At 66.7% G+C, this 13091-nt stretch overlaps 1 protein-coding gene across 1 annotated transcript; it reads left to right on the forward strand.

Moving 5' to 3' along the window:
- The first annotated feature begins 212 nt into the window (after positions 1-212).
- POLRMT (RNA polymerase mitochondrial) lies at positions 213-13085 on the forward strand. Its single transcript, XM_004778133.3, has 21 exons — positions 213-362; positions 881-979; positions 3348-3958; positions 6278-6408; positions 6521-6716; positions 7335-7484; positions 7695-7859; positions 7948-8118; positions 8346-8570; positions 8690-9478; positions 9819-9941; positions 10243-10365; positions 10602-10781; positions 10948-11034; positions 11120-11233; positions 11314-11366; positions 11451-11549; positions 12271-12343; positions 12587-12678; positions 12768-12844; positions 12928-13085. The coding sequence occupies exons 1-21, from the start codon at positions 275-277 to the stop codon at positions 12975-12977; spliced, it is 3696 nt and encodes a 1231-aa protein (XP_004778190.1). The 5' UTR covers positions 213-274; the 3' UTR covers positions 12978-13085.
- Positions 13086-13091: the final 6 nt, after the last annotated feature.

Consider the following 13091-nt stretch of genomic DNA (forward strand, 5'->3'; position numbering starts at 1 on the left):
CACACACACCCCTCCGAGTCACGCGGGTACCCAAGCAACGGCTTCGTCCCGCCCCTCCGTGGCAGAGGGAAGAGCCAATTAGAGGGCTCCTTCGGCGCATGCCTCCGAGCCTCCGGAGCCCCGCTTCTCCCTGGGAATTGTGGTTCCGGCAGCCTTCTCCCGCCGCGCGGTCCCTTCGCAGCCGCCGTAGGAGGCAGAACTACAACTCCCGGCAGGCGCGGGCGGCGCAGGCGCAGTGCAGGCGGCGCGGGCGACGCGTCGGGCGGTGTGCGGCATGTCGGCGCTGCGCTGGGGCTACGGCGCGTCCGGTCTCCGGAGAGCCCTGTGGCCCGCGGGCTGCCCCGGCCCCATGGCCGAGGAAGGTAACGCGGGGGAGGCCCGGGAGCGACGCCGTGGCCGCCGCCACTGCCCCGTCACGCCCCGCGGCCGTGACCTTCGGCTTCTAGGCCGTCGGGACCCAGCCACCCCCTACCCTTGCCCCTTGCCCTGTGCGGTTCTGGTTTTGGGGACTCCGCTTTCACCCGCCCTGGGGCCACCGTGCGGACGGGGGCCGGCAGAGCGCTTTGACGTTGGGGCCTGTTTCTTTTGGAGACCCTGGACGCCTGGTTTGGGATGTAGGGCCCGTGACCTTTGAACTCCCTGCACCTGTCGTTGGGGGAGCCCGTTGTCTTGGGGCCCGGCCGGATTTGCCCTGCGGTCCCCTTCACCTTCGCGCCCTTGGTTTCTTGGCGGTGCGAGGCCGTGACCGCTGACGGTTTCCACTGCGCTTAGGGCTCTTTTGCGCCCCGGATCCTGGGCTTCCTTCCGTTCGAGGACCTCCCAGCGCCCCCCAGGCGGCGGCTTCCTTCTGCCGCCCCCAGCCTCTCTTTGTCCTCCACAGGGGCCTTCAGTGCTGTCTGGGGCAGCAGAAGGAGCTCCTCGGCTCGTCCTTGTGAGCAAGACCGCCGGAAGGACTGGGGCCACGCGGAGCTGCTGGAGGGTGAGCCCAGACCCCCAAGGCTTGGCGCCTGAAGCCCCTCCCCACTGCCCCCTGCATGGGCCGCTCGGCCGGGGTTGCCTCCCCAGCTCCTCCCCCTGAGCCCGTGAGAAGGGACGGGCCTGCTGTAGGGTAGAGCACTGGTGGTCCGGTGAGGAACATGCCAAGAGGCTCGCTTAGGGTCCCCTGCCCCAAACCCAGCAGGCGCCCCTGCTTTCCAGGTAGGATAGCTGAGGCCCAAAATTGAGGCTGGAGAGGCTGGGCCAAGGCTGTGCACGCAGAGCGGGGATTCGATCCCTGAACCGACCGGTGCACCTGGGCCTGGCTTCCTGGGTTTGGGCACCTGCAGGGCCCCAGTCGGGGCCCTCCCATCCTCACAACCTGGGAAGGACAGTGCAGTCCCGGGGCCTGGGGGCTCAGCGGGTGAAGCCGCTGCCTTCGGCTCAGGTCATGATCCCAGAGTCCTGGGATCGAGCCCCGCGTCGGGCTCTCTGCTCCGCGGGGAGCCTGCCTCCCTCTCTCTCTGCCTGCCTCTCTGTCTGTCGAATAAATAAGTAAAAAGTCTTTAAAAAAAAACAAAAATAAAAAGGACAGTGCAGTCCTGGCACCTCCAGAGGGAGGGAGCATGTGTCTCCCAGACCCTGTCTAGCACGTCCTGCTTCCCCTCCAGCAGCCGGGGGTGGGGTGGGGGAGCCTCTAAACAGGAAGACTTTATTTCCGGAAATTCCAGACACGCAGACGGGAGTACCGCCGTTGGCAACTTTCTCACCCACCACCTAATTATTGTAAAGCAAAGCCCAGGTGCCGTTACCGTAGGAAGGTTCTGGGACCCTGAGTCACGTTATTTCATTCTCCAGTCTAAAACTCTCAACTTTCCTCTCACATGGACGAGACACCCCCGCCCCCACCCCCCGACGGCACAGATCCTTGTGGCCTTTCCTGCCTTCGCAGCCAGAAGGAGCTCTGGCCGCCAGGTCGGCTCTGATGTTGTCGCCTCTGGGAGAAAGCCCGTGCCGATGCCCTGCTCCAGGGTGGGGGTCTCCACGTGCGAACTCTGAAATTCCTGTCTGCGTGTTGGTGCACTCTTAAGGACCAAAGTCACACTGTCTTTCCACTGTATCTCAGCAAACTTCTGTTGAGCCCCTGCTGAGTGAGGCCAGCTCTCCTGTCAGCTGGCGTCCAGTGGGAGGGGCACAGGCTGGTCCAGTCTCTCGGAAGTAGTATTTGCTAAGTTCCCGTGTAACCCTGAGATCAGGGCTCCGGCGCTCACGTAGTTGCCTGCAGACACACACGTCTGCCCCCGGCCGGTGAGCCAGTGACAGGCTGTCCTGTTTCACGCACGCTGTAAGCAAGTGTCCCTTCCGGGGTACGAGCTATGTTTAGTGCCACATGGTGGTTGTTTTTCATTTAAATCTGAATTTGTTTTTTAGAGGGAGGGCTCGGGAGCGGTGGGGAGGGGCAGGGAGAGAAAGCACGTCTCAAGCAGGCTCCATGCTGAGCACAGCTCCTGTGATTTGGGGCTCAGTCTCACGACCACGACCCTAACCCTAACTGAGCCGAAATCAAGAGTCAGACTCTGAACTCACTGAGCCAGCGAGGTGCCCCTTTTGTTCATTTTTGGACTTTTGTTGGTGATTTTCCTGTTTTAAATGGCCCCAAGTGTAGTGGTGCTTTCTAGTGTTCTAAGCTGTATGTGGTTGTGCAGGAGTGAGTCGCAGTGTTGTTGGCTGTGGGCTCAGTGTTAACGACTCAACACGTATGTGAAATGAGATGTCTCAAGCAGAAAGACCTCGAACGGGGTCGTGCGTTGGTCTGCTGGGGACCCCGTGATCTGTAAAGTCAGCGTGGCACAGGGCTAGCTGCTGAACCGTGGCTCCGAGGAAACTCAGGGCCACCTCGTCCCCCACCACATACCCACACCCATCAGGAATAGTGTGTGCAAAGGCCCTGAGGTCGCAGTGGCTGTCTGGAGTGATCAGCATGCGGGGGAGTGAGAGGGGAGGGCAGGGGGCATCCCGGCTCCCGGAAGATCGTGAAGGCAGAGGCGTACCCCTGAGGGTGTGCTGACAGAGAGGCTGTGGAGGGAGAGGGGCCCGGATGACTCTCCGGCTGGGCACCTGGAAGGACAGTTCCGCCAGTGACAGATGTGGAGGAGCAGCCTTTGGGGGGACACCGGGAGCCTGCAGACACAGGTGCTGAGCAGGTGTTTAGGGGTGTGTGTGCCTGAAAATGGGCGGGCGCAGGTTGTCATCAAGTCCATAAAGCCGAAGCTTCAAGAGCCGGTGAGACCAGCCCCTCCCCGCAGAGCAGGGTCGGGGGGCCGGGGGCCGGAGTGGGGGTCCCCCGCCATCCTTGCCCTTTGCCCCCACAGTGCTTGCGGCGCGGGTGCGGCAGCTGCAGGCCGAGGGTGTGTCGGAGGTGACCGTGAAGAGGGTCGGCGTGGCTAGACGACTGCCAGCATCCCGCGGCCTCCAGCCCCCTGGGAAGGCCCGGACAGGGCCCAAGGGCCCCGCCGCGGACCTCGGCGACCTCTGGGTCCAGAGGCTGAACAAGGAGAAGTCTTCGATGCAGAAGCGGAAGCTGCGGCTGGAGGGGAAGCAGCAGCCGCAGGCCCAGGACCTGGATTGTGAGCATGAGCTGCGGGTGGTGCCCCGCCTGCTGGACGCCCAGCTGGCCGGCCGCCTGAAGCACTGGGAGCGCAGGCCTCCGCAGAGCCTCCAGGAGGGGCCGCTGGCGCAGCTGCTGCGGGAGGCCCCGCGGCAGCCGAGTCCCGAGGCGGAGCCAGCCTGCGAGGCCAGGGGCGCGGACATGCAGCTGGAGATCAAGCAGCAGAAGCTCCTGGCCTTCTTGGAGTGTTGCCTGCTCACGGGCCACCTCCCTCTCGCCCACCACGTGCTGGTCACCCACCACAGCCGGGCCCGGCAGCGGCGGTGGCTCACGCTGGCCATGTACAACGCCGTCATGCTCGGCTGGGCTCGCAAGGTGAGCGGCGGCCCCCGGGGGACGTGTCTCCGCGGGGCCGAGGCCCGGGTGGCCTTGGATGCCAGCCCGGCTCGGGCTGCTTGTTACCGTCTCGGCGGTTCCCTCAGGCTTGTCGCGCGGAGATCACGCGTGTCCCTCAGCGGAGATCTTGCAAAGAGCCATGGAAGGGGGGGGACCCTGTGGGTGCTGCCGTGCGTCTCCTCCCGGACCGCTCGGCTGGGGCCTCGGCGCTTCTGGCGCCCCCTTCCTCGACACTGCGACTTTGACACTCTGGGTCCCGTGCCCGGAGCCGGAGGGTTAGCTTCGGCTGCCACACGCCTTCCTCCTTCAACACGGGCGCTCGTGGCCGCAGACTTCCTCCGGGCTCTGCTCTGGCCGGGCCCCGTGTCTCCACGTTCTCTTTGCTTTCCTGGTGCTGTTGTCTCTTCTGGTGGTTTGCCAGAGTGTTGTGTCCGTGCCCCTGCGAGGGCCCGGCTGCCCCGCCTCCTCCCTCCCCCCACGCCTGCGGCCCTGTTTCCCGGCCAGCAGGAACCGTGCAGGCCCACGAAGGAGACGGTCCTGTGAAGACGGAGGTGTGGGCGCGGCGAGCCGGTGGGGGTGGGTGGGTGGAGGAGGAGGTCGGCTGCTGGTGGACACGCCCTGCCTCCCGCACGGACTGGGCGGCATGCCCAGGTGCCCCGGTCTCCCATAGGTCTGCGTTGCACTGTGACATGCCACGGGGATGCCCGGCGTGCGTGCGTGACTGTTGCAGGTGGTTTCTGGCCCCCACTCATCCCCTGGAAGCGCGCTAGGCTAAGGGAGTTAGTGAAGACAGAAGAGCTGTGTTCTCCCGTCCAAGGTCACGAGGCTTCCAGGTCCCCCAGCAAAGATGCGTTACAGTGGGACATTCCTGCCAGGAGCCCATGCGTCAGCTTCCTGGTCCCTGGGACAGACGACCGGCATCTGACGGCTTCAAGCACTAGGGATTTACTTTCACTCCCAGATCCAAGTGGGGCAGGGCTGCCCCCATTCCTGAGGCTCTGGGGAGGGGCCTTCCGGCCTGTCCCAGCTCCTGGGGACGCCTGTGGTCCTGGGCCTGTGCCCGCGTCCTTCCAGTGTCTGCTTCCGCGGTCACGCAGGCACCTAAACAGCGAGACGCTTAGGCAGGTGGCCTCATCTCAACTGGTCGTGTCAGCATAGGCCCTGTTTCCCGGTACAGCCCCTGTTCTGATCTGGGTAGATGTGAATTTGGGGGTGTTGCTAGTCAGCCCGCTGCAGGCCCTGATCTGCCTTGTATGCCGAAGTCACGGCTGTCACTGGCTTCGTGAGTCATGGCGTCCAGACGGCCCGTGTTGAGATGGGGCTTGGCTGTCACCCAGACTCAGGTCTGAGTCCCGTTTCTGCCTCGTGTGCGCTGTGTGGCCCCAACTGCTTGCTCCTCTGATCCTTGGTCGCCCCATCTGTAAAGCAGGGAGCCCTGCTGCATTCTCAGGAAGACCGAGGGACCGGATTTAGGGGTCTGACTACCACCTGCGTTTAGGACAAGGGCAAGAGAACACGTGAACTTGAGATGTGCGTGTTTTCGTGTTGAGGATGCTACTGAGATTCTGTCCACACCGGATGGACGTGCTTATTCTAAACCGGCGCTGTCCGGTAGAACTTTCTGGTCTGCACCAGCCACATGTGGCCCCGGAGCCCTTAAAGGGCTGAGGACCCACTGAGCGACCATGTGTGTCTGGGGACCGCGAGGAGGGCAGCCCTCGCAGGGTCGTTCGGACTCGCATCTCGGGGCCCCGTGGCTGGCATTGTGCCCCCGACGACGCGACAGCGGGCCTCAGAGGAGGGCAGCAGGACCGTGGGCGGAAGAGGGCCGGAGGATCGCCTTCGGGAAGGGCTCCGTGGCAGGGCTGCCAAACCCTGGGGGGCAGGGGAGTTAGCCACCGCTCGGACACACGTGGAGGCAGGCCGTGTGCTCCGTGTCCGTGGAGTCAGGGGAATGGAGAGCCATAGCGCACGCACAGGGAGGCTCTGTACTTGGGTGTGCTGAGCCGGGAGTGGGCGGACGCAGAGAGAACAGGAAGCCTGTGGGTGCAGGGCAGCTTCTCTGTAGACCCAGCCTCTCGTAGCGAGCCTGAAGTCATGCCCGTACAGGAGATGGAACACGGCCCCTAGGACCCCAACCCCACCGCGGTCTCCCTGCGCGCTGGCGCTGTGTCCCGGGACTGCACGGGGATGTCCTGGCCAGTGAGCCTTTTCCTGCCTGATTTGCTGGCTGTAGAGAGTGGTCTCGAGGGGCGGGCCAGCCGCTTCCAGACCCTCACCCCAACTTGGTCTCCCCAGGGCTCCTTCAAAGAGCTGGTGTACGTGTTCTTTATGGTGAAAGATGCTGGCCTCACCCCAGACCTGCTGTCCTACGCGGCTGCCCTGCAGTGCCTGGGGCGCCTGGACCAGAACCCCAGCACCATCCAGAGGTGCGTGGGTGGCAGAGTGTCCTGGCGGGGGCTGGACCCCCTCCTGCAGTCCCGTGGCCACCTGGTGTTGAGCCTCGTCCCTCGGGTCTGTGCCCACCGTGTGCCCCTGCAGGTGTCTGGACCAGATGGCCCAGGACGGGCTGCAGCCACAGGAGCTCTTCAGTGGTGTGCCACTGTCCCCAGAGGAGCAGGCCGTGGTCCTGAGGGCCGTGCGCAAGGCCCAGCCCGCGTTCAGCCCGCCGCCACCACCGCCGCGGCCCCCGCCCCAGGTCAACACCTCGCCACTGCTCAGGGAGATCTATGCCAAGGTGAGCAGACCCTGACGCCGACAGGCGGGGCGCCGTGTCGTGGGGGGGTTGAGCCAGGGCTGTCCTTGGGGGGTCTCCCGGGGGCCTCGGCCTCTCCCTCTCTTATTCTCAGCGCCACCTGGATCCCAGCGCTGCCCTCGCTGCTCCTCAGGGGCCAGACAAGCCAGACTTGGCAACTCCTGGCCCTCAGCAAGGTCCTGACCCGGCCCTGCCGGTGTAGGTTTCCTTCCCGGAGGTGCCGTTCCAGGCAGAGCCAGCGGTCAGCGTCCTGAGCCCGGGCGGCCGAGAGCAGCAGGCGGTCCGCGGGGCTCCGTCTGCTCGGGTCTGAGCCCTGCGACTCTGTTCGTGACTATCCGTGTGTCTGTCTGCGCTGTTCTCACGGATCTATTTCTGGATGGTCACACGTTCCCACGGCCCCAGGTTTAAAGAGAAAACGTACATCCGGGACTCGAACCTTGTGTTCCCAGGCTGTCCCGGCCCCCGCGCAAGGCGGCTGGCCAGTGCTGAGCACTCAGACCCACGCGGCTGTCCCATGCAGCCTCGTGCTCGAGCAGTTGTCCGGTGGGGTCCTGCCGGGCCCCAGGCCTCCCCCACCTGCCTGCCCTTCTGCCCCTGCAGGAAGGCCCCGTGTCCTACCCGAAGTTGCACCTGCCCCTGCGGGAGCTGCGGAGCCTTTTCCAGCAGCAGCTGCGCGTGGAGATGGCCACCACCGTGGCTGTTGAGTCCGTGGAGCAGGCCCGGGTGCTGACGGAGGAGGTCCTGCGGGCGGTGAGGAGCTCGGCAGGGTCACAGCCCCGGGGCAGGGCGGGTGCGGGGGGGGGGGCAGCTGTCTGTGCCGCCTCCCCAGAGCCAGGGGTGGTCGCGTGCTCACCCGGCGCTGCAGGGCCGATGCTGCTTCCGGGTGCCCGTAAGGTCGGGTCCCCTTGCTCCCAAGGGCCTGGAGGCCGTGGCGGTGACGCCTGCGTCCATGCCCCGCAGCGGAACACCCTGCAGCAGCTCCGTGCCGAGTGGGTGGAGGCCCTGTGCCTGGGGCTGCGGAACCTGAAGGCCAGTGAGGTCTGTGCTGCCCGCACCGGCCGCCCCTCCGTCTTCCCGTTCCTGTGCGTGCTTCCGGAGAAGGAGCTCGCCGAGCTGCTGCTGCAGGTGCGGCCTGCGGACCGCGGGGCCGGGGTGCACGGGCAGGCGGGGGGCTGAGGGACCGGGCGGCTGGGGCTCACGGTGCCGCCCCCAGGCCCTGCAGGTGCTGCCGCCACAGGGGGAGTCCCTGCTGTCCCTGGCGCAGCAGCTGGGCATGCGCGTGTTTGGCCGCCACGCGGTGCGGAGGCAGCAGCGAAGCAGCCGGCTGCAGGCACTTCAGGAGCGCTACTACCAGTACGTGCGCCTGCTGGCCTCCGACACCCAGGTGAGCCTGGGCGGGGGTCCCTGCCAGGGTGGGGTTGGGGGGCCGCCGGCGTGTCCCCAGGGGGAGACACCGAGGCATGCGTGCAGGTCCCTGCCCCGACCGGGGCAGCTGGGTTTGCCCGCCCCTGGGGCCCTGGCACTTTCTGATTGGCTCCTGTGCTCGCGCCGGCTGGGGGGTCGGTCTGTCCTGGGCCCGCACCGCAGTCCCTGAGACACTCTCCACCCCAGGTGGAGGCACCCCAGCTGCCACGGCAGTACTGGGAGGCGCTGGGGCCGCCTGAGGCCCCCCACGAGCAGCCTTGGCCCTTGTCTGTGCTGGTGCAGCTGGGCAAGAAGCTGGCTGAGATGCTGGTCGAGGCCGTGCGGATGCCTGGCAGCGTGGCCGCCCCGCAGGGCCCTGGCACGCTCATTCCCGTGCTCTACCACGTGTACTCCTTCCGCAGCTTCCGCCAGGTGTGTGGCTAGGGAGGGCGTGGGGGCCGCGGGGCCCTGGTGGGGTCCTCTGTCCGCTTGCGGCGTGTCCTCCGGGCTGGGGGGGCCTTGGGAGCCATCTCCGCCTGCCTCGCCCCCAGATTGGGATCCTGAAGCCTCACCCGGCCTTCATCGAGCTGCTAGCGACGGCTGCAGAGCACACGCTGACCTTCGAGGCGGCCGAGGTGCCCATGCTGTGCCCACCGCTGCCCTGGACGTCACCGCACACGGGTGCTTTCCTCCTGAGCCCCACCAAGCTCATGCGCTCTCTGGAGGGCACCGTGCAGCACCAGCGCCTGCTGGACAGCTGCCCGCCTGCCGACCTGCACGGTGCCCTGGACGCCCTCACCCAGCTAGGCAACTGCGCCTGGCGGGTCAACGGGCGCGTGCTGGACCTGGTGCTGGAGCTCTTCACCGCCAAGGGCTGCCCGCATCTGGGGGTGCCGGCCCCAGCCTCCGAGGCACCCCGGCCGCCTGACGGCCGCCTGCCGCCCGGCGCCTCACCTGCCCAGAAGGCCGAGGTGCGGCGGGAGCTGGCCCGCTGCCTGAAGGTGGCCCGGGAGATGCACAGCCTGCGCTCCGACGCCCTGTACCGGCTGTCGCTGGCCCAGCACCTCCGGCACCGCGTCTTCTGGCTGCCGCACAACATGGACTTCCGCGGCCGCACCTACCCCTGCCCGCCCCACTTCCACCACCTGGGCAGTGACCTGGCGCGCGCCCTGCTGGAGTTTGCCCAGGGCCGTCCGCTCGGTGCCCGAGGCCTGGACTGGCTCAAGGTCCACCTGGTCAACCTCACGGGGCTCAAGAAGCGCGAGTCGCTGCAGGCGCGCCTGGCCTTCGCCGACGAGGTGATGAAGGACATCCTGGACTCTGCTGACCGTCCCATGACGGTAGGGGCGTGGAGGGCACCGGCCGGGGCCCGCGCGGCTTGCCTCTCCTTCTCCCTCGGCCTGTGCCGTGCGCTGGCCGCCCCGGCCCCTCCTTCCCAGCCCCTGGGCACGGGCTCCCGGCTCTGTCCTTTCTGTCCTTTTCCCTCTGTGGCTCCGCCACCTCCCGGCCCGGGCCAGCCCTTTTTCCAGACCCTTCCCCGTCCCGTGGCTGCTGGTGCAGGACGGCTCTGGTGTCGCCCTGCGTGCCCGTCACTCCTGTCGCCCCTGCCGTCCCGGGGGCTCTGTTTCGGCCTCCCAGCCCCAGCCAGCCTGGCCTGAGCCCCACTCCGCCCTCCCGCAGGGCCGCAAGTGGTGGATGCAGGTGGACGAGCCCTGGCAAGCCCTGGCGTGCTGCATGGAGATCGCGCGGGCCGTGCGCGCCCCTGACCCCGCGGCCTACGTCTCTCACTTCCCGGTTCACCAGGTGAGCTGCTGGGGGCCCCGGCGAGGGGTGGGCCTGCCCCCGGGGGGCCGGGCTGGATGGTGGGGGCACGTAGTCTCTGCAGACGCCACTTTATTTGGGCTGGTGTTCCTGCGGGGGGGGCCCCAGTGGGTATGGCCAGCCCAGGGCTGGGACCCCGTATGGGCACGTTGCCCTGCCTTTTGGCAGTGGGGTCCTGTGCACTGGCGGTATGAGCAGTGCACCGGGGAACCCCGGAGCTGTGATTCCTTTCCTGGGGTCCTTCCTGCCGACCCTCACGGATCCTCCCTCTCCGTCGGCCCAGGACGGCTCCTGTAACGGCCTACAGCACTACGCCGCCCTGGGCCGGGACAGCGTGGGGGCCGCCTCCGTCAACCTGCTGCCCTCAGATGTGCCGCAGGATGTGTACAGTGGGGTGGCCGCACAGGTGGGACCCGCAGCCCCGCCGCCCCCGTTCTCCTCCTCTAAGCCTACATGGGGTCTCTGTCCTGTGAATGCCCGGATTTGCAGATCCCGTGGGCTCTGAGTGGGCAGTCAGGGCGGGCTTCCTGGGGGAGGTGTCAGATGAGGAAACTGCCGGGGGCGGATCTCATGGTGGGGCTGCCGGGCCGGGTGGGAGACAGGGTCTGCCCACCTTCCCACTGACCCCCAGTGTCTGCCCAGGTGGAGGTGTTCCGCAGGCAGGATGCCAAACGCGGCGTGGGCGTGGCCCAAGTCCTTGAGGGTTTCATCAGCCGCAAGGTGGTCAAGCAGACGGTGATGACCGTGGTGTACGGGGTCACCCGCTACGGGGGCCGCCTGCAGATCGAGAGGCGCCTGCGGGAGCTCAGCGACTTCCCCCAGGTGCACAGCATCAGGCGCGCCGTGGCCCCCCAGCCCCCACCCCTGCCCCTGAACTGCCGGCTGCCAAGCAGCCCCAAGGAGGAAGATGGTTCTGTTGCCCCTCTGGGTCCCTCGGCAGGGGTGGGGAGGCCACCCTGGCTCTGACCATCCCCCTACACCCCTGCAGGAGTTCGTGTGGGAGGCGTCCCACTATCTGGTACGCCAGGTGTTCAACAGCCTCCAGGAGATGTTCTCAGGCACCCGGGCCATCCAGGTGTGTGGCCCCAGCCCCTCCCCGCGCCCAGCAGGCCGCCCCCGGCTGGGCCCTGCTCTGAGCCCCTCCTGCCATGCGTCCACAGCACTGGCTGACCGAGAGTGCCCGGCTCATCGCCCACACGGGCTCGGCCGTGCAGTGGGTCACACCCCTGGGCGTGCCCGTCATCCAGCCCTACCACCAGGACGCCAAGGTGTTGGTACGTGCGTCCCCCCCGCCCCCCGGCCCCCACGCTGCCTCAGGGTGGGACGCCTGACCCTCCCCCCCCAAACCCTGCAGATTGCCGGTGGCATGCAGAGCCTCACGTTCAGCCAGAGCGGGGACACCAGCCAGTGAGTGCCGGCGGGGGTGCTGGGCCGGGTGGGGGCCGTGGGGGCCAGGCCAGGGGGTCTGCCTGAGCCCTTTCCCCTCCCCAGGAAGCCTAACACACTGAAGCAGAAGAACGGCTTCCCCCCCAACTTCATCCACTCGCTGGACTCGTCCCACATGATGCTCACGGCCCTCCACTGCTACAGGTGGGCCCTGCGTCGGGGCCTCGCGCCTTCCGCCCCGCTCTGCTTGTCGTCTCTTGCGTGCAGGCCCTGTTCAGGGTTTGGGGGATGCAGGGGGGGCCCAGAGTGGCACAGGCCGGTTGGGGAGCCAGGGTGGAGGACCGTGGGGGTTGTTGGAGCTGCTGCCCAAAAAAGGACCATGCGAGCACGTGCAAAGGCCCTGAGGCAGTGTGGTGTGCGTGATGGTGAAGCTGCTGGCTTGGCCCAGGAGGGAAGGGTGGTTGCTCTGAGAAGTGCCTGTAGCCCCGTCCAGGGGAGTACTGGCAGCATAGCGTGTTGGGGGGTGGCCTCATAGGCTGAGGCATAGGCGTCTGGGTATGTCCTGAGTCCCTCGGGTGTAGCTAAGCATGGCCATAGGGCAGGTGTGTGGCTAGTTGTCTTAGGAGGGAGCCAGGGTTCAGGGATAAGTTCTGTTTCTGTCCACTCCCTCTCAGACCACAGGAGCCCTGTAGTGGGGGGGAGGGGGCAGTACCAGCAGCGGCGGCTCGGGACAGGTGGAGGGAATGACGTGGGACCAAGAGTTTTCTCCCTAGAGGAGACCTTTCCGCCCCTGTGCCGAGCCTGACACAACACAGGGGCTGGGACACATTGGCGGTGAGGGGTTGGGGTGAGTATGGGAAGGAACAGGTTGGGGAGTGGACCAGGAAGGGCTGCGCTCCTCACAGGAAATCTTACTCCTCGGCAGGAAAGGCCTGACCTTTGTGTCTGTGCATGACTGCTTCTGGACCCACGCGGCTGATGTGGAGGTCATGAACCAGGTGCTGCTGCCCACACGCGTCTCCCAGGGTGGCAGCAAGCGCCCCGATCCCATGGTCCTTGTCCTGCGGTACCTGCCCCTGTGCGCCTAGGGCAGCGATCATTTGAGGCTTGGGCAGCCCTGCCTCACCTGATCTGGCAGGCCCTGCCCTGCTTCCCCCACCGAAGGTCTTCGGTCTCCCCCTCCCCAGGCCCTAGCTCCCCCCACCCCCGACACCCAGGTCCTAGGTCTCCCCTCCCCCCAGGTGTGCCGGGAGCAGTTTGTCAGTCTACATAGCCAGCCCATCTTGCACAACCTGTCCCGGTTCCTGGTGAAGCAGTACTGTTCCAGCACCAGGTGAACTACACCCCCCCCGACTCTGGTGCGGCTGGGACCACCCCTCCCTGCCTTGCTCGGCCTCACGCCACCCCCCCCACCACCCTCAGGCTCAGGTCCCCCAAGCACTCTAAGAACCTGTGGATGGGCAAGCTGAAGGACACGCTGAAGTCGGTGCCGGAGACAGGTGGGGGCAGGGACCGCCTGTTCGCGTGCTGGGCGTGGGGTACCCCCGCGGTCCCGCCCCATGGTGTCTGCTCTGCTCTGCAGGGGCCTTGGACCTGGAGCAGGTGAAGCACTCCACTTACTTCTTCAGCTGACGCGGTGATCCCCAGGCGAGGTCCCCAGCTGCTGTCCCCAGCCAGGCACCACGCAGGCTGCCTGCCCCGTGCCATAGTGTAAATAAAGCCCTGTTGTCACCCGCGGGATCGAGG

The sequence above is a fragment of the Mustela putorius genome, unplaced genomic scaffold (assembly GCF_011764305.1).
Source record: "Mustela putorius furo isolate JIRA1106 unplaced genomic scaffold, ASM1176430v1.1 tig00000095_pilon_pilon_pilon, whole genome shotgun sequence".
NCBI classification, from domain to species: Eukaryota; Metazoa; Chordata; class Mammalia; order Carnivora; family Mustelidae; genus Mustela; species Mustela putorius.